The sequence below is a fragment of the Rattus norvegicus genome, chromosome 11, assembly GCF_036323735.1.
Source record: "Rattus norvegicus strain BN/NHsdMcwi chromosome 11, GRCr8, whole genome shotgun sequence".
Taxonomy (NCBI): Eukaryota; Metazoa; Chordata; class Mammalia; order Rodentia; family Muridae; genus Rattus; species Rattus norvegicus.
This window is the reverse complement of record NC_086029.1, coordinates 80,870,471-80,889,356: the sequence shown is the minus strand read 5'-3', so window position 1 is coordinate 80,889,356 and position 18,886 is coordinate 80,870,471. Positions and strand designations below refer to the sequence as shown.

General features: G+C 41.1%; 2 protein-coding genes and 1 non-coding gene across 11 annotated transcripts in view; 2 read left to right on the top strand and 1 right to left on the bottom strand.

Annotated features, from left to right (window-relative positions):
* LOC134480933 (WAS/WASL-interacting protein family member 1-like) overlaps positions 1-1,235 on the bottom strand; it is a 45,586-nt gene extending 44,351 nt beyond the window's left edge. The window contains exon 1 of the mRNA XM_063270831.1: positions 1,120-1,235. Coding sequence (XP_063126901.1) covers positions 1,120-1,235 — 116 coding nt within the window. The remainder of the gene's footprint in view (positions 1-1,119) is intronic.
* The window catches only part of Zfp148 (zinc finger protein 148), a 110,013-nt gene that overhangs the window by 1,521 nt on the left and 89,606 nt on the right, over positions 1-18,886 (top strand). For 2 of the 9 annotated variants that reach the window (XM_039088601.2, XM_063270736.1), the window contains one exon: positions 12,402-12,783. The exons of the other annotated variants lie outside the window; for them this stretch is intronic. The gene's annotated coding sequence lies outside the window, so the exon portion shown is untranslated. Of the gene's footprint in view, positions 1-12,401; positions 12,784-18,886 lie in introns of those variants that run through there. 9 annotated transcript variants of the gene reach the window in all.
* LOC120095732 (small nucleolar RNA SNORA36 family) lies at positions 15,240-15,370 on the top strand. The gene has a single exon (XR_005491526.1). It is a non-coding gene; the product is annotated as a small nucleolar RNA SNORA36 family (small nucleolar RNA).

The following is an 18,886-nucleotide window of genomic DNA, read 5'->3' as shown; positions in this document are numbered from 1 at the left end:
CTATCAAGGAGGCATGATGTTATTAAAGAAAATAACATCAGCAAGCAAAATGTGGGCATAGAGGATCTAGAACATCTGTGTTGATCTTAGCTTATAAGGAGGTCTGGAGTGGTTATCATGGTGCCAAGGAAACCTGAAGGGACAGAATGAGTAGGTCTGATGAGGAGCGACAGTGCCTATGTTAGGAAACCCAAGTTCTTCTCTTGCATTTACTGAATGTCAGTAGACCGTATTTTTTCAAGAAGGAACACTGGGTGAGGACAGTGTTTTGTTTTGTTTTTCTTTTTCTTTTTTTTTTTTTTTCGAGACAGGGTTTTTCTGTGTAGTTTTGGCTGTTCTGGAACTTGCTGTTGTATACTAGGCTGGCCTTGAACTCAGAGATCCTCAACCTCCTTAAAGGCTTGTGTCACTGTTGAACTAGAACAATGTCTTAAGTTCTATTTGGGTAGTATTCACCTTTTGTTATTAAGAGAAATTACATAATATGTTGTGATATCACTTCAACTGAAGAGAAGATGAGTATGATGAATGTGACTTCTTTTTTAAGGAAGTTGAAGGGAAAGAGGATAATGGGGAAATGGTGGGACATGTGGGAGAGGAAGGGAAACTCAGGTACCATTCAGTCCTTTAGCGAGGATTTCATTCCTTTAGCCGAGATAGCACTTAATACTTAAGGTGGGAAGATTGCTTTCATTGTAATTTTTCTTAGAGAAATAACGAATTTTTATTTTTTTTTTAAAGATTTATTTATTTATTATATGTAAGTACACTGTAGCTGTCTTCAGACACACCAGAAGAGGGCATCGGATCTCTTTACAGATGGTTGTGAGCCACCATGTGGTTGCTGGGAATTGAACTCATGACCTCTGGAAGAGCAGTCGGGGGGGCTCTTAACCACTGAGCCATCTCTCCAGCCCCGGAATTTTTATTTTTTAAAAAGAACTTGGAAATTTTCCTGTGAGTGCATTTAGATCTCTCACTTTTAAAGATTTTATTTTTATTTATGCATATGTATTTGTCTGTGTGAATATATGCTGCAAATGTGAGGGTACCCAAGGAGATTAGAAGAGAATGTTGGATCCCCTGGAGCGGGGGGGGGGGGGGCAGTTTTGAACTTACTGATGTGGGTGCTGGAAACTGAACTTGGGTCCCTTGGAAGGGCAGGAAGCACTTTTATTATCTGCTTCTTTGGTCATATTTACTTGATATGATGCACCGGCTTTTACTGTCGTCATGGTATTTGTGGCTCAGTTTTCCCCTGCTGCACTAGTATTATGTTTCTTTTACTACTGTGCACCAAATACAGTATGTTGCTTTTCTTATGCAAATAATATGAATATGTATGTAATTTACAAAACTGTTCTGAGGGGAATAACAATGAAAATCGTCCCCTGTTCATTGCAGTTTTGTGACTAAGACAGCTGCCTGCTGTGCCCCCAAGCTTCTCCCCCCAGCCGTCCCCCCCACTCTCCCAGTTCTGAGACAGGGTCTCATTGCGTAACTCTGGCTGATATGGAACTGGCTTTGTAGACCAGGCTGGCCTTAAACTCAGCAGAGATCCACCTGCCTCTGCCTTCCAGGTGCTAAGATAAAGGCCTGCACCACCGTGCCAGTGTACTTTTTTGTTGAGGTTCTGAGACAGAGGTTTCTGTCACCCAGGCTGGCCTGGGTATGTAGGAAAGATGACCTTGACCTTCTGAACCCTTTGCCTCTTTGATTTCTGGCATTACAGGTGTGAGTTCCACATCTAGTTTCTGCAGTACCAGGAACTGAGCCTGCGACTTACTTTTCTTTTTTAAAACAGGGTTTCTCTGTGTAATGCTGCCTGTTCTGGATCTCACTCTGTAGATCAGACTGGCCTGGAACAAGTGCTGGGATTAAAGGCTTGGCTGAACCCAAGACTTTTTTTGCATGCTGGGTAAGCGCTACCAACTGAGCTACAACTCCAGCCCACAATTTTTCCTTAATCATATTCTCACCTTCCACCTTAAGCAAATAAACACATAGCAGGGTATGGTGAGTGCACCTTTTGTCCTAGCATTTGGGAGGCAGAGGCAGGCAGATCTCTGTGAGTTCCATGCCAGCATGGTTTGCTGAGTTAGTTCTGGGACAGTCAAGGCTAAACCAGGGCTCTACAGAGAGAAACCTTGTGTTATGAAAAAAACCCCAAACCACACTTCATATAAAATAACGGGTTACTGCATGGCATTTTCATACACGTATGTAGTCGCTGTGGTCATACTGATCCCTCTGCTGCCTTATCTTATGTCCTCCCCCACATTTGTCCTGTCACAGGTTGCTAGTTGTAAGCATTGATTTTTTTTTTTTTTTTTTTTTTTGTAGTTCATGTTTTTCTCTGGCTCCCCCAAGTAGTTCGTAGGTGTTTATCATTTCTGTTTCCTTGGTTTATGGAAGTATGCCACCATGTTCTGCTCTATCATTTCTCTCTTTACCAAGATTACATCATCAGTTTGGATCATGACTACAGAAGCCAGCGTTCCCTGAGTGAAATGGTGACTGTCATTGATGTTTTTTGTTTTTCATCCTCTACTCTGATCTTCAGTTATTTTTGTGTATTAGATGGCTTACAATTTCAAACGATGTGCCTTGATATAAAAATTTATTTTTAAATTATTGCATGTTTGTGGGCACATGTGCAGCAAGGTGACTGTGTGTGGAGGTCAGAGGAGAACTTGAGGAGTTAGTTTTTCTCCTCAACCTTTATGTAGGTTCCAGGGATTGAACTCAGGTCATTAGGCTAGCATCATTAAGCAGCAAGACACGTTTACTGACTGAACCATCTCGATGGCCCTACCTAAGCCTTGAGTTTTAGAGGCTGAAAAACTCAGTTTACAGGCTTTAAACCAACTACTTTAGGACGTACCTCTTGACTTCCCACTGAATTAGAAGAGTCTTTAAACTTCTAACTTAAAGAGGGAAGGAAGGTTTTGTTAAAGTAGTCAGGAGTATTGGGTAAAATGAGAAAGAGAGGCTGGGACCCAAACAAGATTTGTAGGAAACAGCATCTTTGCAACATTAGCTTTGCTGGCTAGGGATGAGAAGTTGCCTAAAAGTAGTCATTGCTTGTTCATTTTGGACGTGCCTACCAGGTTGCAGTATTCTTTGACAGTCTTCTGGAGAGTTTTAGTTGATGAATGTGGGAATGTGTTAAAATGACCCCTTACTGTTCATTCCAGGGGTCTGAGGTGTTCATTCACTTATTTAAGATAGAACCTTGCTAAACAGTTCCAGACCGGCCTGGAACTTACTAACTGACTGAGTTGTCCAGGCTCCTCGTCTCTCTGCTCCTCTGCTTTAGACTTTTGGATTACAGGCACACATTCCATGTCTGGCTATAATTTTTTAAGTTGCACACGTGTGTGTGTGTGTGTGTGTGTGTGTGTGTGTGTGTGTACACGTATGTACGCATGCACCATGGTCTAATGTGGAGGATAACTTGAGTGAGTCAGTTCTACCTTGTGGGTCTGTGGGATCAAACTTGGGTTACCAGGCTTTTCAGTGAACTCAGTCCCACTCAACCATTCCCCTGCCCCTTTACTTACATTTTTATTAAGTAATGGAGTGGTGGAGATGATGGTGACAAGTCTGTGTTGCTTATTTAGAAGAATTGAGTCATTAGGGCTGGTAAAATTGCTCAGCTGGTACAAGTGTTTGCTGCCAGGTCTGATACCCTGAGTTCAAGTCTGGGACCGGCATAGCAGTAGGAGAGAGCTGACTCCTGCAAATTGTCCACTGACCTGTACATGCAGGTGGCATGTACACACAGAATAATGATAAATAGTAAAAAGAATGGAGTCAGTGGTTTCAAAACTGTGTGTGGAGTTGAGGTCAGCTCTGTATATATGGGGAATAAGAGGAGGATACTGTTCTATTTCTTTTAGTAAATCTTGTTTAAGTAATTGTACTCTTACTATTAATGTCAAGGTTTCTTTCACATGTAGGTGTGAATATTGAATATTATATTTTCTTCTGTTCATTATCTACCCCCTCCCCTCCGCCTTTTTTTTGGTATTGCTGATTACATTTAGGGTCTTGTGCAAAGATTGTGCCACTGGCCTAGCTGTATTCTCTTTGCATATTCATTTATATCGTTCTTTCCCTTGCCTTCACATTAGGTTGTATGCTATCTTGGAGGAAACTGAACAACTTATCTTTTAATGAATAACTGTTGAATGATTGCTAGAAGATGTAATTAGCACTCTGGAGGCAGAGACAGGAGGCTCTCGAGTTTCAGGCCATCCTGGTTCATATAGGGAGCTTCAGGCCAGCCAGGGCTACATAGCAAGCCTTGTCTTAGTGAACAAAGCAATCCAAGAATTTGTCTGTGGGTTTGATTTTGAGAGCATGGCGGGAAAATGGTTAGATACTCTGCATTTGTGGAAGAAGATGGAATAGATTAGATTTGAGCTCTAATCCTGCATAAATGTTAAAGGGGTAAGATCAGAGGACTTTTTCTAATCAGAGGGTAGTTTAATCTGGTCTGGAGAAGGACACTAGTTTCAGAAATTTTGTTGCATGATTTTCATTTAACATACATAAAAGCATTACTAGATGTCATCAAGAATGAACCCTTTGGGAGTTATGTTCTGAGGGGGCTAGACTTGTGCACAAATACACAGTGATCACAAGTGTGCCACAAAGCAGAGTGTGGCATAAGAAAATGCCACTGAAGTACAAGAATATACTTATCTGTGGGAGAACCCGGGACTGCATTGCAGCGCTGCAGAAGTGGAGTTGGAAAGCCTGGTGCAATGGTGCAGACCTGTAACTCTAGTACTTGGAGCCAGGCAGGAGGAGCCAGGCTTCTGGGCCAGTTTGCCTTACCAGAGTCAGTCTGAGATACATAATGAAACCTTGTCTCAAGAAAGAAAAGGGAAAACTATAAATACATAAAGTAATTTAAAGAGAACATTTTAGTTGGCAAGATTGGAGATGAGATACTAAGATCTATGGGGAACGGTGTAGTGTTTACATGATGACTACAAGCTATATTTCACTTAATACATGTGTGTATGAATTTGTATATGTAAAACAAGAAAATTCATAATATAACTAAAACCACATTTACCAAAGTGGATGTTTTTATGATAGTATATACTATTCTCTTGTCAGGAAGTTCTTTCATTGTTTTGTGTGTATGGGTGTTTTGGCTGCATGTCTGTACCCATGTTCATGCAGTGCCCTGGTGCTGGGGATTAAACCTAGGTCACTTGGAAGAGCAGCTCTTTCTCTCAACTGCTGAGCCATCCCCCAAGGGGATCCCACCTCTCTTTTAAAAATTCTTAGTTTTGAGCCTAGCCTTTAACGGCTGAGCCATCTCTTCAGCCTTCACCTCCCTTTTTTAAAAGATGGAATCTCACTATGTCTAACCCTGTCTCACTATATAGACTAAGCCTTTAAAGTAGAAATTTACCTGCCTCTGCTTCGGGAGTACTTTGATGAAAGATATGTGCCATGAAAATCCTCAGAATCCCACTCTGCCCCTAAAAAATACCCAACCAAACAACAACAACAACAACAACAACAACAACAACACAAACAACACACCCAAAACTGCTTGGGGGTTTGGGTTAGGAGCATAATTATCATGCATGAAATGGGTTTCATGAGTTGCTAAATAATGGTAACCTGTAATTCACAAGTACTGTGCTTTAAAGCAGAAGAGTTAGTTTGAGTTGGTAGAGTATGGGTAAGTGTTTGTATTTGGTGAGCTAGTGTTGAGCTTAGTGAGCAACAGAGGTTGGTTTTTTGTTGTGGCCCTCGTATTTACCCATTCTGTGATTGTAGAGAATTACTTCCTTTTCAGAATCTTCACGTTCTCAGCGGGAAATTATTACCATTGTACCTTTCTGGCTAAGGTTGTTGTGGGGATTCGATGATGAAAATATGTTAGCAGTAACATTGCAGTATGTTAACATACTATTAATGTGTAGCTACAGAATTTTGAGTAGAGAATTGTCAAGAACTGTATGTTAGACAGGATTGACTGACATTCTTTTTCCCCCTTACAGCCTGGGCTAGTGCTCTACCAGTGAGTTATGCCCTAGGTTCATTTATTTTATCTGACAATGGATATACCATATGGCACTGGGGCAGTGTGGTGGGAGATGAGTGGACCAGTCAGGAGGCTCCTAGTGACGTTCAGAAGGGCTTGAGTTAGTAGCAGCAGTGGTGTTAGAGACAAGAGGGTAGCATGGGGTTACTGCAGTGGAGAGACTAGGTAGCTAGATTCAGATGACCGCAGCTGAAGTTGAATTGCATTTTTCGGTAGAATAGTGGGGTACATTACAACAGACAGTTTCGTGTAATAATTTGCTGTATGATTAAATATGCAAACTGGGATGGAAGGATTATATTACAGGGTATTTTTGATGGACTGCTAGGATTTACCTATACCATACAAGGTTTTATCGTAGGCAATGAAAGGTTACATCTATGTTTATGAACATATGATTCATTTTCTTCAGAAACTTATCTAGGGACAAAATATATGCATCTATCTATGACACAAGTAATTTGCCAGCTTTGATCAGGCTTTGTGCAGGAATTGGTGTATAGCTCAGAACCTGAAGGATTGGTAAGGCTATATAGGTCAGATGGTGAGGCTAATAGAGCTGACAATCCTGGATGTGTTTAGGGTTGGTGGTTTAAATCATCTGTAATTACGGTTCATGTTGAGGAATGGAAAGAAATAAAGCTAGAAAAATAGTAGCAAGGGGAGCTCCAAGTCCAGACCAAAGTGTTTAAAACAGTTTATTTATTAAAATATGCCCAGTGAAGTGCTCTAATCTTAAAGGCACAGGATAATATGTTTTAAAACTTATTTTTATTTACTTATGTATCCATTTATATAGCTACCTCCAAGTTTAATATAAAGGAGGTTTCTAACATTTCTTCTATTCCCAAGCTCTCCATGTGTCACCTCCAAGTAGGAAGATATCCTCTACAGACCATAATTATTATCCTAATCTCTATTGTAACAGTGTGGTTCTGTGTGACTCTGCACTTATAAATGGAGTTCTTTTTTTTTTTTTTTTTTGGTTCTTTTTTTTCGGAGCTGGGGATCGAACCCAGGGCCTTGCGCTTGCTAGGCAAGCACTCTACCACTGAGCTAAATCCCCAGCCCCATAAATGGAGTTCTTACCTGTGTTTTCTTTTGCTCAAATCATGGCTGTGAGATTCTTATCTGTTGCATGTAGCAATTGATTTATTCGTTTTCATTCCTCTTTATGTGTCTCTTTTGTCACTGTTCCGCAGTTTATTTACCTATTTTACAGTTGTTGGACAATTGAATAGTCTGTAATTTGGGGGACTCAAAGGAACTTTAACTTGACTTAAGATATAATGGAGCACCAATGATGGAATTTTGTTTTCATTGTTGAGTTTTGATTGTGGAAGTAAGAATGGAGTCTTAAGACACATAGTGAATTCAGGGACACCCTGGGCTGCATAAGGAGATCCAGTCTCCAGACAGACAAACAAACCAATAGGAACATCAAGAGGGGTCATCTAGCAAGAGTTAAAGTACTGGGTGAAGACCTAAGAGGTCCAGAGACCTGAGAATACATTCATGGGCTTGGTAATTGACACTACTACTGGGTTTGGTAGGTCACTCTCTGGTGGTTATGAAATAATTTGGACTGGTAATTTAAGCATTAATTAAGCAATATTAATGCTGGAGAGGTGGCTAAGTGGTTAAGAACCAGGTCGATCCCAGCTTATGTGGTGGGCTACAACTGTTCTTAACTCCATGATCCGGTCCCAGGGGATCTGTCACCCTTTCTTCTCCACGGGGTACTGCATGCATGTGGTGCACAGATATGTATGAAGACAAAATACCCATACATAGAAATAAAAAGCGTTATTTTTTTTTTGTCTTTGTGTTGTTGTTGTTGTTTTTGAGGCAGTCTTTCTACATAGTCCTGGCTATTCTGGAACTTGCCATATAGACTTATTACCATACCTGCCAGCCACCCCTAATGACACAGAAATGTAGTATTTATTCTTTTTTTTTTTTTTTTTTCGGAGCTGGGGACCGAACCCAGGGCCTTGCGCTTCCTAGGTAAGCGCTCTACCACTGAGCTAAATCCCCAGCCCCAGAAATGTAGTATTTATAACTGCCTAGGCCTTCTAGCTTAAGTTGTTCCCAACTAGCTTGTATAACTTAATACTCTTGTCTATACTAGTTTATGTTTGCCACGTGGCTTGTTACTTCCAACCCAGTCATCTTATGTCTGATTTCCTTCATGGCTGGTTGGCAAATCTCCCCTCCTCCATCTCCATTTTTTCCCCCAGAATTCCTATCTCTGCTGTCTTGCCTTTCCTCTCCTGTCCTGCTATTGGCCATTCAGCTCTTATTAAATCAGAAGGTGATGGAGAAGAGTTTTTACAAAATACTCATGGCAAGTGATAATTCAGTAAAAATACCAGTATCAAGATCCAGCCTGTACTCAACTCTGTGCCAGTACAGAAATCAACATCTGAATAATACAAAGACAACAATTACACAGTGCATAAAAAGATAATTTCAACTTCTCTGTATGATCCTGGCTGTCTTGGAACTCACTACATAGACTATAGGCTGGCCTAGGACTCACAAAGATCTACCTGCCTCTACCTCCCAGTGTTAGCATTAAAGGCATGGGCCACCGTGCCTGGCTTTATAAATGCATAAAGTAAGATTTAAAAATCAACATATGTTCAGATTCCTTAGGAATAACAGGTTGAGGCAGAGGGTGGCGAGTGAAAGCTTATTTCTGGGGAGCTGAGAGAGATGGAAGGAAAGGGTTGAGGCAGTATTAGGAGGGAGAACATTTTAGAAAGTTCCAAGATAGAATTAGAGTACTCATGTCACACAGGCAGAGGCCAGTGTAGAGTCGTGAACCAAGAGTCTAGTGGGGGAATGCCGTGTAGAATAAGTGTATGCTGAAGAGGCGAGGACTTTGGAAGCATGGATACTTTATTCTGAAACTGGAGGGAGTAAGTGACAGATGATGAAGACACAGCATTTTAGAAGCTGTGAAGGGGGTCCAGGTGCCAAAGGTATGATCTGATTTTCATGGAAGGATTTGAGTGTTTGGGATTAAGCATTTAAGTTTGGCAATGCTTTAGCTAGTTGATGGGATGAGCTATTCTTTTGTTCTTTTTTTCGGAGCTGGGGACCGAACCCAGGGCCTTGTGCTTCCTAGGCAAGCGCTCTACCACTGAGCTAAATCCCCAGCCCCGGGATGAGCTATTCTATTTAGAGTAAACTGTGGACGATTCAATGGCTTTCTGATGCTGTTCTTAATACCCAGTGTGTGAGTGTGGAGAAAGCAGCTGAGTGTGGACGACGCACAGTGAGTGTGGTGGAAGACTGACCTGAGGGGAGCAGTACTGAAGAACTGCTGCCTTCATAGTGTGAAGCTAAATGCCAGGAAAAAGCAGGGGTGCAAAGCAAGGCACAATGGTACCAGTTCTCAGTAAACTGAGGCAGGAAGACAGAGAGTTCAAAACCAGCCTGAGCTACATCACTGGATTCTGTCTCAAAAAGATGAGGTATCTGTCTATATCTATCTGTCTACATATGGTTGTGGCTAGGAAAAGAGACTCTTTGAAGTTATGAAGCACACTTGGGTTGTTTTCTAGTATATATGTGTGGGTAGCTGATGTGGGATATCATTAGGAAATGAGGAAGTTACTACAGAAAGTTTTTGAATGTATTGTTGAGCTCATTGAGAACAATGGCTAATCTAGAACAAAGCAGAATTGAAGTCATTGAGGAAGTAGTCCAGAGATTGGTGGATGGTGCAGAAGGGATGGAGTGCATAGCTGGAACTACCCAGCAATCCTTGAGTGAAGGAGTAGTAATAGGAGAAGCAGAAAGGCATTTCATCCGGCTGAAGGAGTAGGAGAATGGTGCTTTAGACAGTAGAGAAGCAGCTTATGCAAGAAAGGGTGAGTTGGAGAAGAGGAAGTGGTCACAGCAGTCTGGTCAAGAGGTAAAAATGCTCATTGTTTTTGAGGTGTGGGATTGAGAGAAACAGATGGATTTGTTATAGACACCAGTTCTTTGATTTTTCTGTACAAAGTAACATTTGTAGAATCATAACCCTTCATGTGTAATCAGATAAACTCATTTGAGAGATAATGTGGATTAGAAAGGAAACATTAAAAATGAAGTAGAAGTGCATCAGAGACGAGAGGAAAGGATTATATTTGTAGACTGTAGAGCATGGACCAGGGCCTCCCCCTGGTTTTCTTTTCTTTTTTGAGAGATGACTAGTAGTAGTCTGGGCTGTCCTTGAACTTGCTATGTAGCTGGATATCTTGAACCTCTGATTTCTCCTGCTTCTACCTCTCAAGTGCTAGGCCTACAGGTTTGTGCATCACATGTGGTTTTATGTGGTGCTTGGATCAAACCCAGGGTTTGGTGCATGATAGGTATGCACTCTAGCTACCAAGCCACATCCCCAGTCAGAATATAGACAAGTTGATAGATAAGTCAATAGAAGCTAGTTAAATCAGTGCTCCTCCCACAAACCTCTACTTCCAAAAAATTTACATTATGATTCATAACAGCGAAATATCAGTTACGAAGTAGCAACAGAAATAATGTTATGGTTAGGGTCATCATAACATGAGGAACTGTGTTAAAGGGTCGCAGCATTAGGGAGGTTGAGAACCACTGGGTTAAGTACATAGACCGGAAGTGAACGAGGAGGTCAGAGAGGACCTGAGTGTGATGGAGGGGAAAGAAGAGCAGCATATCGGAGAGTAATGTGGAGAAGATGTGCTTTCTGGGAAACACTGCTGTATGTGTAGTGAGATCCAGGACAGACATGGAAGGAACAGGTTAGACAGAAGAAAGGGACAGACATCCTGCTGAGGAACTTAAAATGCCCGTGGTGTGTCATGCCTTTTATCTAATTTTCTTTCTTTCTGTCTCTGTCTGTCTGTCTGTCTGTCTGTCTGTCTGTCTGTCTAGCTTAGCTTTTAAATAAGAGCCACAATCTTATTTTTCTATAAGCTGGTCTGAAACTGTGATCCTTGTCTCAGACCTGTCCTTCTCTCCTAAGTGGCTGAAACTATGTGCACTCCATACCTTACTTATGCCACATACTTTCTTAGTTTTAGGAGTTTGTTTCCCAGTTATTACCAATGTATAGATGTCTCCCCCACACGATTCTAAATATGCTCTCTTGGCTTGTTCTACTTTTTTTATTTTTGATAGTTTTGTACACACATATTCTAGTCTTATCTTTTGAACAGCTTTAAAGCATTGACTTGCTAATCGCAAAGATAAAATATAAAGTGGAAACTTCACCACCTAAAAAAGAAATCTTCTGTATACTTACCATGATTAATGATATTTAAGGCCAACACTAGGCCTCTTAGTTGCTTGGATCTCTGCTCCCAAACTTAGCCTGCCTAGCTTTGGAATAGTGCTCATTTTTGTCGAATTTAATTTTCTGTCACCTTTTCCTTTATACAGGCAAGGATCTATTTTTAAAGAATTTGTTAGTGCGTGCGGTTGCATATAGAGGCTAGAGGGTGACTGTGGAGCTGCTTCTCCACATTGCTACGGGTTGGGGGATGAGTGGTTAAAATGACTTTAGAATTTTTGTCTGTAGAGCCTTGAACTCAGAGATCCACTTGCCTCTCTACCTTCCAAGTGTTGGGATTAAAAGTGCACACCACCGCTTTAGAAAGTATTTTAAAGGTTTATGTTAAGTTGTTGGGCAGGGTTGGAGATGAAGCGATTGGAGGTACAGCTCAGTGGTGGAGGTTCAGTTCTGTCCCTAGTACTGGCAAAAGGAAAAACAAGGCTGGGCCAGACCTAGAAAATGGATTTTTAAAAGTGACTCCTCTGGAATAATTTCACAGAATGCGAGTGAACATGTTAGGCTGGGAAATATTAACTTAGAACGATGGAACAGACCAGAAAAATGAGTGACCGAGGAGTCTATGAATTATTTGGCAGTAGCTGGTACAAATTATAAAAGTTAACTTTGGTGAGATTTTGAATAGCAAAGGGGGATTGTTATGGAAGAGACAGGAAATTTGTTAGGTAAATTTCAAAAAAATAAATGGAAAAACAGGTTACAGAAAAATTCTTTAGAAAAATACAGTTATTATGTTGAAACCAGAAGGAGGGAAGACTGAAACGAGAAAATTGAAGGATAGAGAAGTGAGAGGAAGAGGAAGGAATGAAATTATTGAAAGGTTTCTTCGTATTTAAGAAGGCAGTGTTCTGCCACGTGCCTGGTACCTGCTGATGACAGGCTCAGTTTGAAAGGGTGCAGGTTTTTACCAAAGTTCCTGAATCCACACATTTTTCATTTTAGACACCCGGGAATAGGGAGTCCTCAAATCTCCTGGGCTTTTGTTGTTCTGGACAGATTGGCGAGCCTGGCCTAACGGAGCCGAACAGCCAAGGCTAGCCGAACAGCCGAGCCGAGCCGAGCCGAGCCGAGCCGAGCCGAGCCGAGCCGAGCCAGTCCGAGCTGCGCCGTGCAGTCGGCCCGCGGGACCCACGCGCTTGTGGCCAAGGAAGGCCCCTTGGCGGCGGTCAAGGGAGTGAGAGAGTCTGGAGGCGGAGCCTTTTGTCTGGAGCGCGTGCGCCCGAGGCCTCTCTGCTGCTTCCGGATCAGCGGTGCGCGCTGGGCTAGGCTGCCTGTGTGCCTCGGTATAGTGTATGTTCCAGTGGGCCGGCCCGGGGCCCGGGGCTGCTACTCTTCTTGTTCGCTGCCCTGTGCTTACAGCTTTGTGGTTCGTGAGAAGGTCAGGCTATAACTTGGTCTACAAGACAACTTTGTTTAAAACTTGGACTTAGGCAGAGTATGTGTACTGCAGTCCTTATGTTGGTTGTGCTGGTAAAACCTGCGAGGTTAGTGGTGAGAACTCTCCCGAGGACTTTCCTGCGGTAGACTGTGAGGCAAACTTTGTTCTTCAGACTGCAAAGTACTTATTACAGTGACAGAGAACGGCTGCTAAGGTAGTAGACTCAAAATTAAAGTTAGGAAATGCAAATCGGGAGCCCTCCACTCCCGCATTCATTTAAGTCTTTTATTTTATGTAATAATTATGACTTGTTCAATTTCTCATTTAGAATTTTGAAAAATCAGGCACGATTTTAAAGACTTACTAATTTTGTTCTAAGCAATGATAAAAGTACTACATGGATTTGAAATTCAAGTGTGTTGAATGTTACTTTAAATAAGTTATACAGAATTTTTAGAACTATTAAAGCTAAAAATATGTTAGCAATTGCCTTTTGGGTGTCGAGGCACACCCCTGTTTTCCGTGAATTTCTGGATAGTATTATCTGGATAGTATGGTATGAGTGTAGAACCTCAACCTGAGTATATAGTGTTTGAGATTACCAGTGTGTTTGCTGCTGGGAATAGACTGGGTCTCTTATTCCCTGTCTGGTGACCTGTCCAAGAATAGACTAATGAAACTGGCTATTTATTTGTTTGGAAGGCAATATGGCCAAGTAGGTTTTATAGTAAGCATTAAAAAGCTGAGAAAAATGAATGTGGCAATATTTAGTTTATTGTTGAAATGTGTAAGCCTAAGAGTAATTTATTTGCATGGAACTTCTTTGGCCTTTTAAGAAAAAGGCCTTGAATATTCCTCAGTGTTAATTCCTTTTACGGGATTTGTGCTGCATTTGGATTTGATTAAACAGATCAATGTAGATACTTGGCATTTAGCTGGGGTAGATGTGTTTTTCATGTGGATATTTTCAGTGGTTACAAGTAACTTGAATGCTTAGCCTTTTCAGAAATACGGGGTGGGGGGGAGGAATTGTGTTAATAGTAATCTCAGTTTAAAAACTTCATGCCTGGGGTTGGGGATTTAGCTCAGTGGTAGAGTGCTTGCCTAGGAAGTGCAAGGCCCTGGGTTCGGTCCCCAGCTCCGAAAACTCAGGGGGATCTGAGGCAGGAGGATCACCACTTCCAGGTAACTGTAGGTTAGATAGTCAGACTGTCTTAAAACATAAAAAGAAAAGAAAACCTCTGAACCTCTTTATGGAGGATGCTTAACAAAGTACAGATAGAAATATTAAACGTTTTAATTAAACAAATTAAATTTTATATGTCAATGGGTATTTTGCTTGCATGAATGTGTACCAGAGGCCAGGTGTCAGATTCCCTGGAACTGAAGTTATAGCTGATTGTGAGCTGCCATGTGGGTGTTGGGAATTGAACCTAGGTCTTCTGGTAGAGCAGCAACTGTTGTTATCTGTGGAACCATCTCTCCAGTCTCTCCCACAGCTTGATATGCTGTTACACTATTTGGTTAGTGCCTTTTTTTTTTTTTTTTTTTGACACTGGATTTCTCTGTAGCCTTGGCTGCTCTGTAGACCAGGCTCATCTCAACTCAGAGATCCATGGGCCTCTGCCTCCCTAGTGCTGGGATTAAAGGCCTGCATCACAACTGCCTGGCTATAGTTTAAATTTACTTATTTTATTGAAATTATTTTTAATCACCACCAAGGGAAAGATTATTATCGTGACATAATTAATCAAATTAAGAAACTTCATCACTTACATGGCAAGTATTCGTTTTTAGTATCCATCAAATTATTGTTATTTTTCATAAATGGTTTGTGGTACTATGAGCCCTCCCTTATTTTTAGAACAAAGTCTTTCAGTGAATTTGGATAGGTTGACTGCCACTGTGTGCAGCAGCCTGGGCGCTGGGGACTCAGCCTCTGCTTTATTCTCAGTCATTTCTCCCAGACCCCTTTTAAAAAATGTTCAAAAAGTTAAAAAGATCACACACAATTTTAAAATAAGATCACTTAAAGTTAATTATAACCTTTTCTTCTCTCTCTGCTCTGTTCTCTCCCTCTTTCCTCCTTCCTTTGTCCCTCCCTCCTTCCCTCCCTCCCTCCCTCCCTCCCTCCCTCCCTCCCTCCCTCCCTTTTTGTTTACTCTTCTTTACAACAGGTCTGTAGCTTCTAGACCCAGGTAACCCTGCTGCCTCTGCCTGCCTCTGAGCCTGCCCTTCTGAGGTAGCACAGGTTACAGGTGCATGTGCCATGCTGAGTTTAGTAAGCAGAACTACAGGCAGCTAGGGTTAGTAAAGTCAATAAAATATCTTAGGGTATTTTGAGCATATCCATTTTCCCGTTTTGTGAAGATCACCGTATTAATGACTTGATTGTAAATCTTCCTCAGGAAGGTTGTTTGGGTAAATTTAGAAAAATTATTTAGGATTGGGGTTGGCTCCAAAGTGTTGAGTTCAGTTCAGGGCAACTTCCCTGTTCTGTTAATTAAACTTTGGGACATTGAAATTGGCTGAGGGAAATTACTGAATAGAGAATATTACTCTATTCATATACTTCTAGCCTACACAAATTAAAAAAAAGGAATGGGGTTGGATATAACATAGATTGGATAGATGTACATATTATATTCATAAATAATATATGCTATATATCTTGTATATTATACACAGTATATATTATATATACATTATATATCATGTAATATGTATATAATATGTAATATGGGTATTACAATACTTTTTTTTTTTTGAGACAGGGTTTCTTTGTGTAGCCTTGATTGTCCTGGAACTAACTCAGTAGACCAAGGTGGCCTTGAAATCACAGAGATCTTCTTGCCTCTGCCTCCCAAGGGTGGGATTAAAAGTATATGCCACCACTGTCTGGCTCATAGATTGGGTATTTACTGAATTGTTTTCATATTATGTAAGCAGTGTTTTGTTAGAGAAAGAAGTATTAGTAGGGTTCTCTTTATGTCTAAACCAAAACAAGAAAACACACACACACACACACACACACACACACACACACACACTCTCTCTCTCTCTCTCTCTCTCACACACACACACACACACACTCACATTCATACACTCACACACACACTCTTACACACTCATACTCACACACACTCACATACACTCATACACACACACTTGCACACACTCTTACACACACACAGAGTAAAAGGGCAAAATACAAGTCATTAATTTAACTTAGCCTGCTGAAAATCATTTTGTGTTACTTTATTTTTAAAATTTAATTATTGTGTAAATGTACATGATGTGTGTGTGGGAACCGTGTGTGTGTGGGTGCCGTGGGGGTGGGGGTGGTGGGTGTCAGAGGACAACTTGCGGAGTCAGTTCTCTTCTCCTGCCTAGTTAGAAAGGATTAAATTTAGGTATTGGGATTTATATATAGGAAATGCCTTTATCCACTGAGCCCAAAAGTCATTCTATAGAATCACATTTATTTTTCAGAATTGAAGTGAAGTGTATGTTAGTGAGTGAGAGAGAGAGAGAGAGGGAGAGAGAGAGAGAGAAACTCTTGTTAATACTTCGGTTGATAGATGGAATGACTTTCTTACTTTTTTTTAAAAAGATTTATTTATTATATGTAAGTACACTGTAGCTGTCTTCAGACACACCAGAAGAGAGCACCAGATCCCATTACAGATGGTTGTGAGTCACCATCTGTTGCGGTGGTTGCGGGGAATTGAACTCAGGACCTCTGGAAGCCTCTGGAAGAGCAGTCGGTGCTCTTAACCACTGAGCCATCTCTCCAGCCCCTTTCTTACATTTTTATTAATGTTGTAGACAGATTTAAATAGAGGAAAGAAAGCAAAGTCTGAGGAACTTTACAGTTAGCAATAGTTGGCCAGTGTTATTTCATTTAGACTTGTACTTGTTCTGTTTCCTGCCTCTTGTATATTTCTTTAAGATTGTCTTTACTTGTGTGCATCTATGCATCTTGGGAGTATGTGCATATGCTTGTATATGACTAGAGGCTAGAGGATTGTGTCAGATCCCTTGGAGCTGGAGTTAATAGGTTTTTGTGACTTATTCCATAGATAGATGCTGCGATCTGAACTCCAGTCCCAGTGATTTTATAGCAGACACTTAATTACTGACATATCTCCCTATCTCTTCTCTCAGTGTTTTGTTTATTTACTTGAGAGAATCTCTCTCTCTCTATGTATGTATGTATGTATGTATGTATGTATGTATGTATGTATGTATGTATCTACCTATCTGTGTGTACGAGCACATACACTCATTGCCCTGTTGAGGTCAAATGACAGCTTATAGGAGTTCAGTCTCGCCCTCTATCCCTATCGTGTGGGTCCCAAGGATCAAACTTTCAGGTTCCTAGGCTTGGCAGCACGTGCATTGCGCTTGCCAAACCTGCTGGCCCCACAGCTCTTGCTATTTTTAGGATACCTTTATTTTGAAAAATCATAGGAAGTGGCTGTGTAACTGGGTGTGATGGTGCACACCTTTAATCCCAGTAGTCAGGAGAAGTACACATATCTGTGACTTTGAGGCCAATCTGGTCTATATAGCAATATCCAGGTCAGCCACGGCTATGAGTGAGACTGTCTCAAAAATAAAACAAAACCAGAAAAAATGCTGTTCTTTCTTCATCCAGACATTCTCTAAGTTACCAAACCCAGGAAACGGACAATGGCACTTCCCAAGACTACTCAGTTTGTAGTTTTGTTTTGTTTTTTACAATTTATAGAATTACACTGATGTGTACATAATTCTGTGCCATCTGTTTCTCATGTAGAGATGTATATAGTGAATGTATATAGCTACTACAGTAAAGACACAAAGCTTGAGTCACCACAAAGGCCACCCCTCTTGCCACACCCTGAGATGTTGCTCCCTGACTCCCGGCAGCCCTACCTAGCTCTATGGCTTTTCCATTTCCAGGATGGTATGTAGTGGGAAGTTGAAGAAAGACATTTTGTTGAACTTTGACCTGTTGAGGGCTGCTGTTTGTGGTGTGTGTGTGTACGTGCTGATACTAGAGGGAGGACCTGCATTCTTGTTGCTCTTTGTCCCATTTCGATGAGACAGGGTCTCTTGCTGAAGCTAGGATTTCGGCCAGCAGTTCTTTCTCCACCCCTCACCGTGCCGGGGTTACAGACAGCTGGCTTTTTATGTGAGCGCTGGAGATTTGAACTCAGGTCTTTGTGGTTACAGACCCTTATCTGCTGAGCCATCCCTGAGCCCTGGGGTATGTATAGAGTTTCCATTGTAAACCAAGGGCTAGTGAAAATTTGTGCAGGAAATATGAGGATTTTATGTAAATAAAAGCTTTCTTTTTTTCTTTCTGAAATAGGTGTTCAGTGGTGAGATCGCTGGGTTGGTTCTAAGTATGTTTAGTTACTTGCTGTTGTGGTCAATGATTTTGATCATCTTTTTATGTTTTTATTCTCTTCAGATTTTTTTTTTTTTGGTGAAATGCTTGATACCTTTTGTTGAATCAGTTTGTTTACTGTTGAGTTTTGAGAATTCTTTATAGAGTTTTTATTTAAGAACTTTTGTTGGGGTTGGAGATTTAGCTCAGCAGTCGAGCGCTTGCCTAGCAAGCGCAAGGCCCTGGGTTCGGTCCCCAGTTCCGAAAAAAAAGAAAAAAAAAAAAAAGAACTTTTGTTGTGGGTTTTGTTTGTTTTGCTTCTGTTTTTGGAGACAGAGTTTCTCTGAGTAGTCCTGGCTGTCCTGGAACTTAGTCTGTAGACCAGGGTGACCTTGAACTCAGAGACCTGCCTCCTGACCACCCCAGCTAAAGGTGTGAGTCACTACCTGTCTATTCAAGACTTCTGTTAGATGTGTTTTACAAATACTTTCAGCCTGTAAACAGAGTACACTGCTTTTGAAAATTATCTTAGACATTTCATCTTAACCAAGTCTTTAATTTTGATAAGGTCTGTCTGATGTATTTTTATTCATGGAGGATAGCATGCATCTGGTGCCAAGCTCTGTAACCTTTTGCCTCAGTCCTCAAGTTTTCCCTGTGCCACCATCTGTAAGTTCTGTAGCTCTGTGTTTCATGTTTAATTTCATGATTCCTTTTGAGTTTGAG